At 35.5% G+C, this 16,226-nt stretch overlaps 1 protein-coding gene and 1 long non-coding RNA gene across 8 annotated transcripts; one reads left to right on the forward strand and one right to left on the reverse strand.

Annotated features, from left to right (window-relative positions):
- Window positions 1-324: 324 nt before the first annotated feature.
- On the reverse strand, window positions 325-5,856 carry LOC139992693 (uncharacterized). 7 transcript variants are annotated; one of them, XR_011801181.1, is made up of 5 exons: window positions 5,733-5,856; window positions 5,113-5,660; window positions 2,010-5,028; window positions 1,489-1,852; window positions 325-1,408 (listed from the first exon to the last, which is right to left on the reverse strand). It is a non-coding gene; the product is annotated as an uncharacterized lncRNA (long non-coding RNA). The 7 variants fall into 7 exon arrangements; XR_011801180.1 differs by having other exon boundaries at window positions 2,010-4,165; window positions 4,260-5,660; XR_011801184.1 differs by having other exon boundaries at window positions 2,010-3,379; window positions 3,862-5,660.
- Window positions 2,635-7,550, forward strand: LOC139992692 (cilia- and flagella-associated protein 100). The gene is made up of 7 exons (XM_072013804.1): window positions 2,635-2,739; window positions 3,187-3,394; window positions 3,892-4,149; window positions 4,627-4,990; window positions 5,437-5,666; window positions 5,977-6,300; window positions 6,942-7,550. Exons 1-7 carry the CDS (start codon window positions 2,639-2,641, stop codon window positions 7,323-7,325), a joined length of 1,869 nt encoding a protein of 622 aa, XP_071869905.1. The 5' UTR covers window positions 2,635-2,638; the 3' UTR covers window positions 7,326-7,550.
- Window positions 7,551-16,226: the final 8,676 nt, after the last annotated feature.

Here is a 16,226-nt window from a genome sequence, read left to right on the forward strand (position 1 = left end):
CATGATATATCTTATAAACGTATAACTTTATATGCAGATATAAAGGAATTTTATCTACATATCAATTTACAAATTAATCCTATAGACACAAAATACAGTGACTATAAAAGGTACTTGCGCATATCCTTACTTTCCAATAGAACTATTGTTTTTAATCAGATTCTCCATTTCATGTTTATAGTAAATTCAATTTACTATAGTAAAATTAATAATAAAATAGTGAAATTTATAGTAAATTGAAATTGTTGTAGTAATATGGAAGTATCACTGAATGATATGACGTGATATGAAAATTAATATACTCAGATCTAATTAATTAGCCTGTAAATGCTATAATAAATACAATCTTACAATAAATACTTTTTATAGCTAGCATATGTACACTTATGTATATCAGACATACACAACCCTAAATGTATTAAGGGCAATCTCTACCATCCTTTAAACCTTTTTAACTATAAACCCTTGTCTTACAACATCATGAGAGATTATCGCCTGATATATTTTGCATCGTTTCAAACATTAGAAACGCCAATTAGAGTCGTCACATGTTTTGAGGTATAAACACACGCGAAGAAGAAGAAAAAAGAAAATACATACAATTTTTGTCACTGACTATGGCACGGGCTGTATTGAATTAATCCTTCAATTTAATTGACATGTTTTACGTGACTTAATCGACGTATGAAGTACAATTAGCTCGTCGTCGTTTGCCTTGTATATACAGTATATTATAAAGTGTTTTTCGATTTCTACACATTTGTGAGAAATGTTAAATTTAAAAAATACACAAATCGTGTATAATCATGCAAAAATATATAAAATATTTACAATACACTTTTTGAATTATATATGTAAAGATATGAATCTGTATAAATATCCGCGGCTCTATAAATAATTATTGTCATTATGTTTATATACGATATGTAGTATATTAACATGACGAGTCATACTCGTTATTCGCAGTCAAATGGTTAGTTCATAAGACAAAGGTTTAGTCAAAGTTTTAACCAATTATATTACATCTCTTACGACAATAATATTTTTCGAAATACAACGCGCATGCCAAACAATTCCACTTGGCAACCGCTTATCCACGAAACGTCGCCTTGCTGACAGCGTGGTGACATTTGGTAAAGAGGAGGTTGCTGTCAGGTTATCGAACTCTTTCTCCTTTTTTTCTGCCGTTTTTTCAACGTCCAGATGGATAGCAGTTTTATCGCTGGAAAAGGCAGGAGATTCGAGCTTTTGTTTTAGAAAGTAAGTAGCTTTTTCAAGCTTTGAATCGGAGCTCGTTGCTTCCGGGCGTGCCCGGATCTTTAAGGGATCAACTTTTCACTGGATCGCTAGAGGATGCATCCGATTCCTTGTTTCATTTCAACACTGCCTCGCAGACAGAGATAGGGATCTGCAATTTATTCATTTCTATAGAACATGCTGTTACGTTTATAACAGACTGTACAGAGTAAAATCAGATTACATATTTACTTTGATGTATTAACGTTATATCTCTTGTTGAGAACTTGTTGCCATGGCAAGAATTCTATACATAGAAGGATATAGAAGTTGTCTTAGAGGGCAGAAATTGTTATATAGGATTATATTGTTTTATATAGTTGCTTTTTTGGAAGAATTATTATACACAGTGTTATAGTGATCAATTCCCATGTCTGGTATGTGATACTTTGAAGGTTTTAGATATGAGAAGATTTAAGCAGTCCATGAAAAGACACTTTGATGAATAGAATGCGTTCCTTTATTCCTCGTGATAAACTTGTCTTTTTTAAATGTAGACTTCCTTCGTCGATGCTCTCAGAAGAATTTTAGCAGAAATTTCGAAACTCATGAGTATCTGAAAAAATGACAAAAGTATTACTATATTAAATATATTATATAATATTTGCATTATTTAATTTGAGTTTTTAAATTGCGTGTAATGATTGTAGTATCCTTATCAATTATTGATTAATAATTCACATTAATAATTCAAATCAATTGTAATTCCTTACCAATTAAGTTTGCTCTCAAGTGTATCTCGAGAATCTTCAGCTTTAGCGTAATTCGATAATAGGAGATTATTTTATATTTCAACTTGCATTTTCGATACATCCGTGAAATTGTCATTGTCGATTCATTTATGTTCTATGTTATTCCTGCACCTGCTCAAGCGAAATAATCAATACAATGTTTCTTTCACCAATTCCATAGATTTTCATATTAATTAAATCAACGATAAAATTGCAACAACGAGTTCTCTTTCTTTTCAAATGAATAGAACAAAATTCGCGATAGAAACTTCTTAATGAAACAGATAAAAATAAAACGTGGATCGACGAAACAGCGAAAATAAAAAACAGAAAAATTACACTAGGAAGAGGCGAACAATTTAATTCTACTAATTAAAAAAGCTCCTCGATAATCTTGTTCTTTCGTAGATTCTTCAATGTTTCAATTCTTCTTGAGACATTTGAGAAGAGAAAAGTTTTATGCAAACGGGAGCCATCTCTGTTGGTGCTTGCCTTTGACCACAGCGATCAGATGAAAAGCGGAGTTTTTTCTACAGCGACGCAGGTGAACGGCCGGCCAGGTGAAAAGCTGACGGTTTGAATAAAGCACGTTGAGCTGAATTACGGGAGACATGACCGATCTAACGTCGACATCTTCTAGACGACGCCAGATCAGCCAGAAGACCCGAAAGAAATCAGCGTTCACCAGAAAGTCTCGGAAAGGCTTCTTCAGGTAAGAGCGCCCCTGTGAAATGATAAACACTTTACAGCTTTATATTTGGAGAATTTTGAAATCTTTATACAGGGTGTCTTGTACAGAAGATTTAAAAATATATCGAATATTGTATGTGAAAGTATAGGGGGTGCAATTCAACGCTTTTTTATATGCAATATTATACTTTTAACGTATATTACTATATACTTTTGAATTAATTTATTAAAAAATAAATGTATTGGTAACGTTTGTGCAATTTTATGTTTTATACACACATAATTGAAAAAATAGAACGTGATTAAAAATTTATTTTATCTACTGTATGAAGTAGCGAGTACATTATTTTAGATATTTTGCTTATTATGTGGATTCTATGTATGTTCGCGCCTTAAATAAAAATCGGCGGTATAGTTATTACGCAGAGTGATCTTTTAAATTACGATCATTGAAATCTGTACTTTTTAGATCACAGAATTATTTTACCAAGGGCCATGAACACTTGGGAGAAGCTAGAAATGTCCTGGAGGAGCAATCTCCATTCGTCCATCCTCCTTGTTCGCTCATGTTCTCTTATTTTCAATATTGGAAGGCGAAAAAACGTACCACAGATAAAGAACGAAGAATGGGTGTCTTCAAAGCAAAAGACTCGCACGATCTTCTACGGAGACTTCGTGTAAGAAATTACAATTTTGATGTGTGATCTTAATACATGTTGACTATGCAGGGAATCATACTCTTATAATTATTGAATTTGATAATTTGTTTAAAAAATGTCCACTTACTTATATTGCGAATATTTGCTATTTTGCGATAAACGATATATCAATCAGAGACTTAATTATTACACCATACATTCCTATCAATATACATTGCAGAATATATTAAAAGATATTAATCATTCGTATTCAATATTTACGAGAGTATAAATATTTCTATGATTTATCGTAGAATTCAATCGAAACGTTTACTATAGTTAGGAAGAAAAATACTCTAAAATATAGAAATTTATGAAATTAATAATAAGTTTTAAATTAGAAAATTAAAAATCACAAGTAAATTTAATCAATTTATTATAAAGATTTTTGAACGTTTAATTACTGATTGAACTTTGATTGTTCGATTTCAGAAGAATTTCCTTACTTGATACGAGTTGTACGATTATGTTGCAAGGTGGACGTGGACATCGAGGCTCTAGAGGCGAAGAAACACAAAGATTTGGAAGAAGCTATAGCCATAACCGACGTAGATCCACAGTATTTCTCGGAATTGGACGGAGGACTAGTCAGAGAAAAATTTTCTGTGAGCAACTATGTAGAAGACATTCGTGAGATTTTAAAGGTTCGGCTGCTAGCTGGACAAGAAATGGATGATTGTATTCGTATAGACCAACAGTTCGTCGAGGAGCAGAAACGACTCGATGAGATCAAGGTATGTCTTTGCATATCTAAAACCATAAATTTGTTATTAATATATAACAAGAAAAAAGATAATAAGTACCAAAATAATGTTTCTATGATAAATCTCATATTGATACGTACCAAATTTCTACGTCTTGTATTAGAATGTCTAGAATATTACAAATAAGATATGCTTTCTTAATTTATTTTTTCCAGTAATTTAAATAATGATGATTTATTTCCTGGCAATAAAATAATTTTTTTCCTCTTTATTCTTACTTATTTCCTTAGCTAGAATATAAAGTCTCTAAACGTAGCGCTAAATTGTAGACAGATATATATTTTATATATTATAATCTCGTTTCCATAATTCAATCATCATTGAAAGATTAAATAGGAAAAATTGCAAATTCCCTCCAATATCTCTAAATTTCTAATAATTATTTTTTCATCCAAATCTCTAGTATCTATTCCTCATCAATATTATATGCTTCATCTATTCTACCAGCGACGATATCGTCGATACGTGAGCGGTTTCGAGGAGTTTCTTTCGAAGGATCACGAGGAGAGCATGAAGATTCTACAGTTGGCTGAAAACGAGATAAAGAAGACTAGGCAGATCACAGACAGGAGGAACAAGCTTTCCGCAGAGTACGGTAAGGTCAGACTGGACGTGTATCATTGGGAGGAGAGCTGGAGGACAGTGAAGATGTGTCAAAGATTCCTCTATCAGGTGTCTCCGCTTGCTTGGCGGGCGGAACACGACTGGATTCATCGCACTGATTCTGGAGAAAGCATCCTTCACAGAGCTGATGATTTATTCGGTCGATACAGAATGGTTGACGAAGTTGCTTCGCTTGACGCTCTCATAGGTAATTTATGTTATTCTACATTTGTATGTTTTCTTTACCTTGGAAAAGATTCTATGTTAGAAGATATTTCGTTAATGTCTTGCATGGAGATTTTATTAATTATTTCATACTTTTATACTTACCTTTTTCCTTTCGAGATTTATTTTTCATTCGTCGTTGCGAAAGGAGTCTTGGAATAATCTTCAAGAACGTTTCTTAGCTTTGACTAGAATTATATAGCAGAATTATAGAATTCTAAACAACACGAAATTCTAACAATATAGAAAAATGCGACACAATATGCAAAGATGTGTAATATAATATCCAAAACACTAGTTGTAATTTTGTAGTGAGAAACATTTAGTAGTAATATTTAACAAACGATATAATATTTAACGAACAAATCGTTAGTTAGAATATTTGTATTCTTCGTCGAAGTGCTGAAAATTATTGCTTCGTATTTTTAGACTTATTCGAGCAAGACATTAACAAGGCAGGTCCGACAAATATGTACTTCGAAGATCCATTTGAACTGATCTACGTGTTCAGAGCGATAGAAACGCAAAATCTGAACGCGTTGATTCACTTGGAGTCCCTGGCAAAGCCGATGTCTGAATTGATGGTGACAATTCAGTCCGCTGAAGAACAGATCCAGGCGGAAGTTACGGAAATAACCAACACAATCAACGAGCTACAAGTAAGAATTCGATTAATCAACTCGTTAAGGACCAATCGATAGTTTATCATACTGTTATAAACTTACAAACATTTCTTCTTCTTTAGAATCTTTAGAATTCTCCTTCATATAGCCACATTGTACGAAAATAGAATTCGTTAACGCAAGTTGATTGAAAAGAATCGCGGTTGAAACGTTACGTCAATCCAACGTTGGCTTTTAACGGGTTGAGAATTATAAATACAAAATACCAGAAATAAATAAAATAAAATAATTACAAGTAAATCAATTTTAAGAATCATGGCACACATACTTACGATGATAAATTCAGGAGACCATTCGCAAACTCGAAGCTAGAGCCGCGGAATTGGAAAGTTACGCGAACGAGCTTCTAGAAACGTTGTTCCGCGATTCCGTTTGTTCCGAGGAAGTGCTCCGTCTTCAAGTATTCGTCGAGGACACGTATGAAAGCTGCGTGGCGCCGAACGATGCGAACCTGGACAGTTTCTCCATGATGAAATGGATCGAGAAGACGCACGAGGAGTTGAATTTGAAGCTGGATACTCTACCACCGGAAGTGGTCCAAGCTTGCGAGAAGGAAGGCTTCAAGCAGGAGCTGAGGGCTATGAAGGAGACAGAAGAAGCTGCCAAAAAGGTCAGATAACTCAGAATTATAAGAATTACTCGTTATTATTTAATATCCTCCATTCCTCGCTTTCTCAATGCATCATGACATAAACTGCGGATGTTTATGCACTTATGGAAATAGTGCACAGAAGAACTCATGGGAAGTTTCAAAAGGCAAAGGCACGCTTAGGAAGATTTAAATAGTGGAAAGATACATTTATGAGAAACTCAAAGTTACAAAAATGCATTTATGGGAAATTTAAATGGGCAAAGATGCGCTTATGTGATATTTAAGGGTGCAAGCATGCATTTATGAGAAACCTAAAGTTGCAAAGACACGTTCATGGAAAATTTAAAAGGGCAGAAATACACTCGTTGGAAGTCTGAACGTGCGAAGATGTATTTGTGGGAATCTTAAAAGTGCGATTATTCGCTTATAGGAAATTTAAGCGTGCAAAAATATATATATAAAATTGTACAAATTATTTAAAGTATAAAATTGGTTATAGTACTCAATAGGCGAGACGAATCATTGCTTAAATTTCGCTTCTTTAGTTATATCTATAAAAATCTGCATAAATATCCGCAGGCTGCTTATGGTAGGTAATTGAAATATACATTGACGGTTTCACGCGCTTAAAATGTCAAATGTCAATTTCTCGGTTATAGTTTGAGCTTATGCAGCGATTGCTGGCATCTCTGCAACGTGCTATAGAGCCGCCTCCGATAAAAAGGCGGCCTGCAATGCGGCGATCAACTCCAAAAACTCAAAGGTTGAAATCGATAGCACCCCCGCCGAAGCCAACCGAGCAGGAGATGCAATATTTGATCTTTTTCACCAACTATTGCAAACAGGAGGACTTCATCGCCTATCGCGATCAATTTCCGGACGACTTTGACCTGACGTTCCAGGATAAATCTACGGAATCGATCAAAAGTGCAGGATCCGAGAATCACAGGGAAGAAGAAGATAACAGTCAACAAGATTTGAAGAGTGAAAGAGAATCGAAAGAGACTCTACAAGATTTTAATATTACTGAAAATGTCGACTGATCGGACGACTTTATACAAATTAACGTATTATAAAATATTATGAAATATGCGAAAGTTTCTTGTACTATTGCGTTTAAACTTACAACTTGCTGCTAAAATACAAAACGATACGTATTGTACGCAGGAAGCGTGTGACGCTGATTTTTATCATGTAAAAGTAATTTTATAGATTAAAAATTATGAAAGCAATTCACCACGGAGAAGATTAAATCTTGTTACTTAATATTTAATTGAATTTTTACATTTTTTTGTACAATCTCGGATTTCACTCTGGTACGAGTAAAAAAAGAATTCCTTTTTACTTTTTGGTCAAGATTCTAGCGAAGTTCACAGGAACCATCTTTGTTCACTTTTACATATTAAAGTTTCAAGCTTACTTCCGCCCGATCGATCATTTTTGCCATTTCAATTTGTGGAACTTTTCCAAAGTAAAAACATAATCGTTTATCATTATCAAGGCTGTGATACTTTAAAACTCTCTAATGAAATCGCGGAGTAAAACGTGGCAAACGATCATGGAATAAATTTCGTACTAAACGAACATGATAGCTATAAAGAAATTATTATACACGATAGCGCGTCTGTATCCGCGCAATATGCAAATAGGGTAACCATTACGCGGCTACGTATAACGCTTGAAAGGAACGATAGTTGTTTCTTAATCCTGGTTCACCAGGTTAAAACAGCGATGGAAAGAAGCTACAGCATAGCGAATAACTGAAACAAATTATTGTTTTAGCCAGAGAGTTCACCGCGGCTCTCCAATTATTCATAGTGTTCCATGATTTCGATATTACCTTCGCGGACGAGCTGGTGAATAATTCACGAGGCTTTCCGAATCGAAAATCTTCGTCGTCCGATTAAGTAATTGAATTAATCAGGCAACGCAGCAGATGAACAGATGGCTTCCGCGTGTTCCTTCCTTCTCCCTTCCTTTCGCTTCCTCTTTCTTTTAATTGAAACACTTGCACGATTTACGCAGCGCGAAACACCGATCAAACGTAACGTCGAGGACGCCTCGCAGTGCGAAGATTAATTCGAGACGCGGAACCGTCTGTGCAATAATCTTTTCTTTATCTTCTTTTTTCTTTTTTATCTTTAACGAAGGAGTTGGTGCGTGCGTTCTCCGCTTTACGGCCGAAAGCCACGCGCTCGAGTCATGGCATTTTCAATTTTTACGGCAACAGCTGCGCGCTTCCATAGTACACGAACGATCCGTTGGTTTGAAGATGAAAATTTTACGCGATTCTCACGAGAACCCTACGAGAGGATAAACTTGCCAGGGATTTTTCGTACTTGAGTTCAACCCGTGTGCATTAACATTGCAAATCATTCTTCTTATGTCCCGCTGTTTTGGAAGTTGTGCGAGCATCATGAGCGAGATTTTAGTTGATTTTAGACTAAATTAATCATTTGTAGATTCTATTGGTAGAATTTGATGTCTCATGTCTTTATTAATATGATTAAGAAGATAGTTTCGGAAGTTGTCTATGATTGAAGATCACAGATGAAAAATGATAGGTCATATTTTTTGTCCTTTTAGTAGAACAATTTAAAGATTCGATATGTTAATCAATTATTTAATTTTCAATTACGTACAACGTATATCTTTTCGTTTAATTTTGAGATTAAATGGGTGTCTCTGTCGCTCTTTTGATCATTAAAAAAATATTAATTGTGCAGATTGATATTAATCGAGCACAATAAATCGTACAGTAAATTAAATTAATATTTTTTGTCTTTTACAAAGCAGCAGTGTGGATTTGTCACCTGTTTCTGAAAGATTTTTATCTTCCAACTTATCAGATTACTTCCTTCTTCCATTGTTCCATCTTAAAACATTCCTTTTCAGTGATTAAATGACGTAAAAGCCAGTAAATTAAGAAAAATCGGTATTGTTACATTTGTCTCGTGTAATCTTCAATTAGAATGTATTTTTATTTTCATACTTTTGCAATTAACGAAGGTCATGTATTAAGTAAATTGAAAGTCTGGGAAATCTTTTACTTCCAGATCTCGTTTTCGAGAAGAGCGAGTTTGAAAACTTGCTAGGTAACTCGACATGTGCAAACTCAATTTCCTCGAAAACGAAGATACGTTTTTGAACTTGGTTTCCTAGAAAGCAATGTTCTGAACGAACAAATTTAGTTTGCAATTTTTAACTTATATTTATACGTAGAATCAGCTTTCTCCTTTGCTTGCACGATTGCTAGTACAGCCTGCGTGTTAAAATAATTCTTATATAAATAATTAGAATATTAAAGAAAAATATTAAAAAAGTTTAGAAGAAAATTGTCAGAAATCGAATGAAACATGTGTAATTCCCAAGTTCCACGGACACCTATTCCTCATATAAATATAACAATTTCAAAGATCATAATCCGAAAGTAGTTTCTGAAACTACTTTGAACGATCAAGAAAATCCACGTTCGAACCTTTATTTTATATTTCCTAATTTCACTCCGATATGATTGCCAAATTCAATAGCCACCCAATCTTCGTATAACTATATTTTTAGATTATAATCCGGAGGCTTTGAAACCGTTGCAAACAATTAAGAAAAGTCAGGTTCGGACCATCGCGACTTCAATAATCCCCTCGAAACTCGATCCTTCATTCGTTTCATAAAATTCAAAGCACAGTGAAATCGTTGCTCGCTCTAATTGCACCAAACAGTCGTTCAGTTCATTGAATCACCGTGAAGCAGGGGAGATGGAATAAAATTAAAAGAGAGTCAGAGTAACGGTGTAATTGAAGAGGAGATGAATTCAGGGAAGGAGAAGCGATTCTGAAATTCTTATGCAATGAAAAAGTAGCGGGTTTCGGATTACTTTCGCGGAGTGGTTGCTTGAAGAATATTCTCGTAGGTTTCTCCTTTGCATCCCCGTTTCCCAAAGGACTCCGGGCTAAGAACAAGAGGATCCGGATGAGAAAGGGAGAGAAAAAGCGCACACGTGTTTAGCCGGGAACGAAAGAAATCGGCGGAAATGGAAAAAGTGGGAGGGGTTGTGCACGTAAAGGAAGTAATTTCTCCAATGGCATGATAAAAAATAGAGAGGAAAACCAAGAAACAAGGATAAAAAATCGTACGGTGTCTTCGTTGGACATCGATGAAAATCGATGAAAACGCGTGGACGTTTGCGCGGAGTAAGCGAGTTGATGTTTGTTATCAATTTGCGAATTAATATTTACCTGTCTTGATTCATCCAGTGCATGTGGCCTACTTTCCCGCAGATGCGAAGGAATTTTACATTTGTCGATTGTTTAAGAATTATTTCTATCGTAGAGCGTTTTAATTATTGTGTGATAAATGGGTGCATATAAAGAAATTATGTACCACATTTTAGATACCTAATTTTCCAGGTACAATCATTCCCTTGCCTGTTACATTATAATTATCCAGGCATCCTGTATGTTCTTTTACAATTTCTTCTCCTAAGAAGAATAATTTCGACAAATACATTATATTTAATTCTGACAAGAACAAAGAAGATCCTTCCTCGGTAAGATCATTCCTTTTTGTTCTTATGACTTGTATATTTTAGGGTACACGAGGCCCCTCACATACATAATTTCTGTACCACACGTATACAGCCCTATACAGCAAGATATAAGATGATGTTTTATAGCAGGCTATTATGGTGTTCGGTGGGGAAGATTCGCAACGACACGGAATCGATACAAGGGTCCGACGAAGTCGATGTTGGAATGTCTCGGGTAAATGAGAATTTTGGCTCTGACATGTTGTCTGCAGACTGTCATCTCGACGCGAAAGAGCTACAAAGGGACCTGGGAAGGTGAGGGCGACTGTGGCAAGTCGAGTGCCACGTGTCTGCCATCGATTCCACTTGTAGGGTAAAGGTGGCGAGGGTTGGTGGCTAGTTAGGTATCGTTACAAATGATCCTCGCCATCTCTCTTTCAATTCCTACCAAGTGGTGACACTTGTGTGTGCTCGCGGTAACAACAGTTCGTCGTGCTCGAAAGGGAGAAATTTGCATAGAGCGTCCTCTCGAAAAATAACGAAGACAAAAATCGTACTAGAGGTAACCTATTCAGCATAATATAGCGGAATAATACCGTATATTCTCGGAAGACAGATTAATCAACCGCATTTTCTGTCATTTTCTCAATCGCGTTACATAAGTACGTACGTGATTAATATTCAATTCTTAAAAAGTAAATTTCGGTATGTTGGAACTCTTCGATTCTACTTTTGCCATTTCACCATTCATTACACAGGCGAATCTTATCCATACAATTCTTATTACGCAATTCGTTTCGTAAATAAAAAAGTGGCAGATCTAATTAGATAGACCTATTAAATATTCCAAAAATTAGAGACTTACAACCTTAAGCACACGGAATTTCCAGAGATTAAGAGGAGTCTGGATAATTACACAGAGAAAATCTCACAGGAAAGTGAAAGAAGATTACGACTAACTCGAAAGAAAACGGATTATTTTTTCTATCATGGTAAAAGCACCAGCTGTGTACGAGGTTTTGGAAGAATAGCCGGCGTTTCAGTGGAAATCGCCGAGGGAAAGGCCGGATTTTGCGTACTTCGAGGAGGCCTTTCGAGATTATCCCCATAGCAACGAGAATTGCTCGATAGCAGACTGGCTAGGGGGCTCTTCAACCAAGTCAGCCCCTCTCTCCTCTTCCTCTTCCTCCTCGTTCCTGTTTATCGTTCGTCTGTTTTCAACCCTTGCACGCCACCCTGTAACTTCTCCCGTTTTTTTAACACAGCCGATGCGGCGAAACTGAGAAGACAGAGAGAAACACACGGTATATAGAGTATTTTGCCCTGTACCGTTGGTTCCTCTTGGTCCTCCTGCGCTATATTATTCACCATTCAGCTGTCCGTGAACTCTCCTCAGAGCAAAGAGGGCCTTTTGTCTCGCGCGCCACTCATCCTCGCGTTCGAACGCGCGCGGTCTGCTTTGGGTTACACCGGCGAGTCTTTGCAGCTTCTTTTCTTTCCGCTCGTCTTCGTCTTCTTCCTCGTTTGGATATAGCAACGACTTAGATATTGGCCGACACTACACCTTGTTATGAATCCAATAAGGATGGATCGTGGGTAGAATTGAATTTCAGATGCGTACAGTTCTAACTGGCTGCAATTTTATTTCTACTTACGGTTTATGGTCGCGTAATTTTTATGTACTTTTCATCGTACGTCCGAGAGATTTTCTTCAGGAGTAATAGTAAAATTTATTTCCTATATTGACTCGTCTAGGTCCTTTATTTATGGATACGAATTTATCGAGTTCAGCGTAATAAGACGTCTTTACGATTTCGAAGATTTTTCTATACTGCTATCTGTGCAAGGTTTTCTTTTTATATTAGGAAAAAAAACAGCTGACTTTTCCCTTGTAGCCGTTGTCAACGTGTAGAGGAATAGATGGTTAATCTTGCTGATATTTCTTGCGAAAGAAAATGGAAAGCACGACGGTCATGCGTTGTATTTGTTTAAGAATAAGTATTAGAATAATGTCGTACATGAAAGCTCTTATATATATGAGTAGAATCTTGATTATTAAAATATCGATCAACGATCGATTAATTAGAGATTAGAGAATGGTTCATTAAAAAACACAAGGACAGAAACTAGAAGAAGCTGCTATATTTTTGTTGAAAAGTTCTCGTTTCTATTCTTTATCAATATATCTTTCATACATATGTATTTCATAATTATTTCGGATAATTAAAGTTCTACTACATTTCAAGGCTAAGCTGCAAGCTAGAAGATAAAACGCAAGTTATCTCATCTTCTGTTGATGCCACGGATTCTGCCGGTGCGCTGAATCTACGAAAGTTGAAGTTGAATTTAAAGTTTATAAAACACCGTGATACATATAACGAAATATTTTCGCGAATTAATCTAAATGTACAATCATCGTGCCACATGAAGAAGAAACAGTAAATCAACGTTGGAGGTTCCCTTAACAGAGGAGTCTTTTGTCCAAAGTGGCACATTTTCGCATATTTGAGGACGCAACGAGAGCTTACATTCAGTTTCCATTCAATATAAATGCAGCAGAGGTAAAAAAATGATAATTTTTTCCATCAATTTAACAAACGCCGCGTCACTTAGTTGTTTATTAAATTTTTAATTAAAGAAATGGTTATTCACGTGTACATTTTTAGAAATCTCAGTCACGTGCGCGCGGATGATTCACATACATCCCCTCTGACTTTCTTGATGGGAATAAAAAGAAGAAAAGAAGGAGGAATCTGTTAATCCAGCAGCAGCCGGACAATTTTAACAATGGACCTCCATAGTCCTGCTGAACTACTTTATTCGCTATTCAGCCGTCCGTGAACTCTGGGATAAAAGAGGCCTTTGTCTCGAGTGCTACTCATCCATGCGTTTGAATATGTGTTCGCTTCTGCCACGAGCTACAACTGTTTACAGTATTCGGCTGAATATCGTTAAGAGCGAGATGACACCAAAAATAGATCAGCAGAAATCACAGAGAGCTTGTTTCTCAATGAAATTATGGAATTAGGGAAATTAAGAGTGGCGAAATTAAAAATTAGAGAATCTGGCAGAATAAAGGTTGGAGAGCTAAATGAATTAAAGATTAGAGAATTAGAGAAATTAAGAATTGAAAGAATTAAAAAAAAAAACATTAAAAGTAATTAAAAGAATGAAATTTCAGAGAGTTGGAGAATTAGGGAAAATTACAAATTACAGAGTTAGAGAATGCAGAAATTAACTATTAAAAAAAAAATTAAGAACTAGAGCGTTAACGTTAATTAAAAAATTAAAAATTGCAAGTTGGAGAAATCAAGAATTAAAGAAATTAAAAGTTACAGGGTTGGAGAAATAGAGAGATTAAGACTTGGGGAATTTCAATTCTTTAGAATTCGATAAAGGATCAAAGTGGTGTTATTGAGTTTTAAGAGCACGATAAACGACTTTGCAAAGTGGAATTATTAAATTACAAGAGCACGATAAGAGGCTTCAGAATGTTTCTAATGAAAATGTTCAACGCTGTTTCTGCATGGGACTCAATTTGTACACATGGTGGTCAACTAAAAGGCGTGCAAATGATTGCGAACTTTCTCACGAGGGAAGCTTGGACAAGCGTGTTAGCCTTGTTGTTAATGGCAAGAATAATTAACGACCGTCTACAGCAGCTGTTCTTTCGTAGTTTCTATCGTTGTCTTCTCCTATTTTCTTCTTTAACTGACTTATTTTCCCTCAGAGAATTGAACAATAACCCCGCGCAGTAAATTGTACAGAGTAAGGCGCGTAATCGGTTGCCAAGATATTTGAGTTCGTTTAAAAAAAAAAGGTGGTTCAACAAATTAAAGAATCTATGGGGATAAGAAACTATAAAGAATACCTTCTCTCCATAAATAACTGACGAGGGAAGATACCCAGCCCGCAAATTCAAAAATTTATGAAACGTTAGGGATATGTAGGGGATATGCAGATATGTATTATGCAATTTTTTTTACTGCCCAAATCCATTCTAAAGGAGTGAAAACGATCCCTGGAAATGTGGCTATTTTCCGATTTTCCAAATGATAGTCCTAAAAAAAGAGGCTGTAAAGTTAGTATACGCTATTTTATTTCTAAATCGTTATTTTCCTTCCACTTTAAAAATGTGAAATGAGAAATGTACAATGTTATTTAAGAAAAAAGAGACGACCTCGGTTCTTCTGTTTTAAAAAGGTTCGTTGTATATTATAATGGACGTTAATGTTGATTAGCTTTCATTTGAAACAATTCTGATCATACTATCAATTCGTAATAATCGATCTGTTACTATCAAATTATATCTTTCATCTTATATCAGCAATTAGCTTTCGTCTCTAAAAATGTCTTCACCTTTGAAGATTTTCATTGATCCAAAGAAACTGCTTGAAAATCTCGTTTGAACTGAACGAACGATAGCCATTAATTTCTTCCGCGAACCAGCGATCGTCTGTTTTCGACCGAACAAAGTTAAATTGGATGCTGTTAATCTCCCCAATTTTGGGTCGTCGACTCAAGCAGCGAAACTAATGCCATCTTGTCCCCCCATGGTTACACATTCGGGTTAATTAGCTTCATTAAAGTGGACGGCAAACGGGGCCTGTTAGCGTTTTCTTACTTAGAACGACGTCCTCAACGGGGACATCAAGGGAAATTTTTACAGCGTCGAACTTTAACTGTTTTTGTGTCTTCAGCCTTTCCAATGAATAATTCCAGTATACTCTTGGTGGCCGTCACCCTCTTCTAGAATATAATGATAGATATCTTTAAAATCTACCAAAGTATACGAGCTAGATTATGTTAGGGGAGAATTTATCTTCGAGGGAATATTTTGCTTCAATTTTACGTTCAAACGTGCAACAGTTTTTTGATAATTCATTTTTTTTTTTAATTTTCAATTCGTTGAATGCTTCGAGTGTGAGTCAGATCTAGAGCCTAGAACGTTTAAATCTAGAATGTTTGAATTTCCAAATATCGAGTTTCATTCGTAACATCCTTTTAATTATCGGATTATCGAGTATTATTCGTACTTTCTATTAAATTTGTTTTTCTCATTTACTTATTTAAGGTCAGATCTACTCCGTCGGTTACCGCAAATGAGCCACGACTGCAATGAGAACACACTATGCTATTAAAATTTGCAGGCTTCCGGAGCAGAGAGTATTCTAACTAAACAGAGAGTGTTCTAAAATAAACTTTCGAGGAATGATCATAAAGAGTTATTCTTAATAAAACACTTACATGAAAACTTGGCTATTCGAAAATCGTGCTAATCTTGTGCGGAATATCAATAAAATCTTTTCTAATTTGATGATTACGCTGCCTAGAAGGAACGTAATCTCTACCATTTGAAGCTTCATGATTTACGAGCTAGTGAGCTTTACAACTTCCCACAAATCGTTTTATTTCGGAA

This window comes from Bombus fervidus, chromosome 12, assembly GCF_041682495.2.
Source record: "Bombus fervidus isolate BK054 chromosome 12, iyBomFerv1, whole genome shotgun sequence".
Classification (NCBI taxonomy): domain Eukaryota; kingdom Metazoa; phylum Arthropoda; class Insecta; order Hymenoptera; family Apidae; genus Bombus; species Bombus fervidus.

What these genes read in the sequence shown, in the direction of transcription:
- LOC139992692 (XM_072013804.1), top strand. Translation starts at nt 2,639, where the DNA reads ATGACCGATCTAACGTCGACATCTTCTAGACGACGCCAGATCAGCCAG. An exon ending in TTCGCTTGACGCTCTCATAG is followed by an intron (nt 4,991 to 5,436) that starts GTAATTTATGTT and finishes TCGTATTTTTAG; the next exon opens with ACTTATTCGAGCAAGACATT. An exon ending in ACACAATCAACGAGCTACAA is followed by an intron (nt 5,667 to 5,976) that starts GTAAGAATTCGA and finishes TGATAAATTCAG; the next exon opens with GAGACCATTCGCAAACTCGA.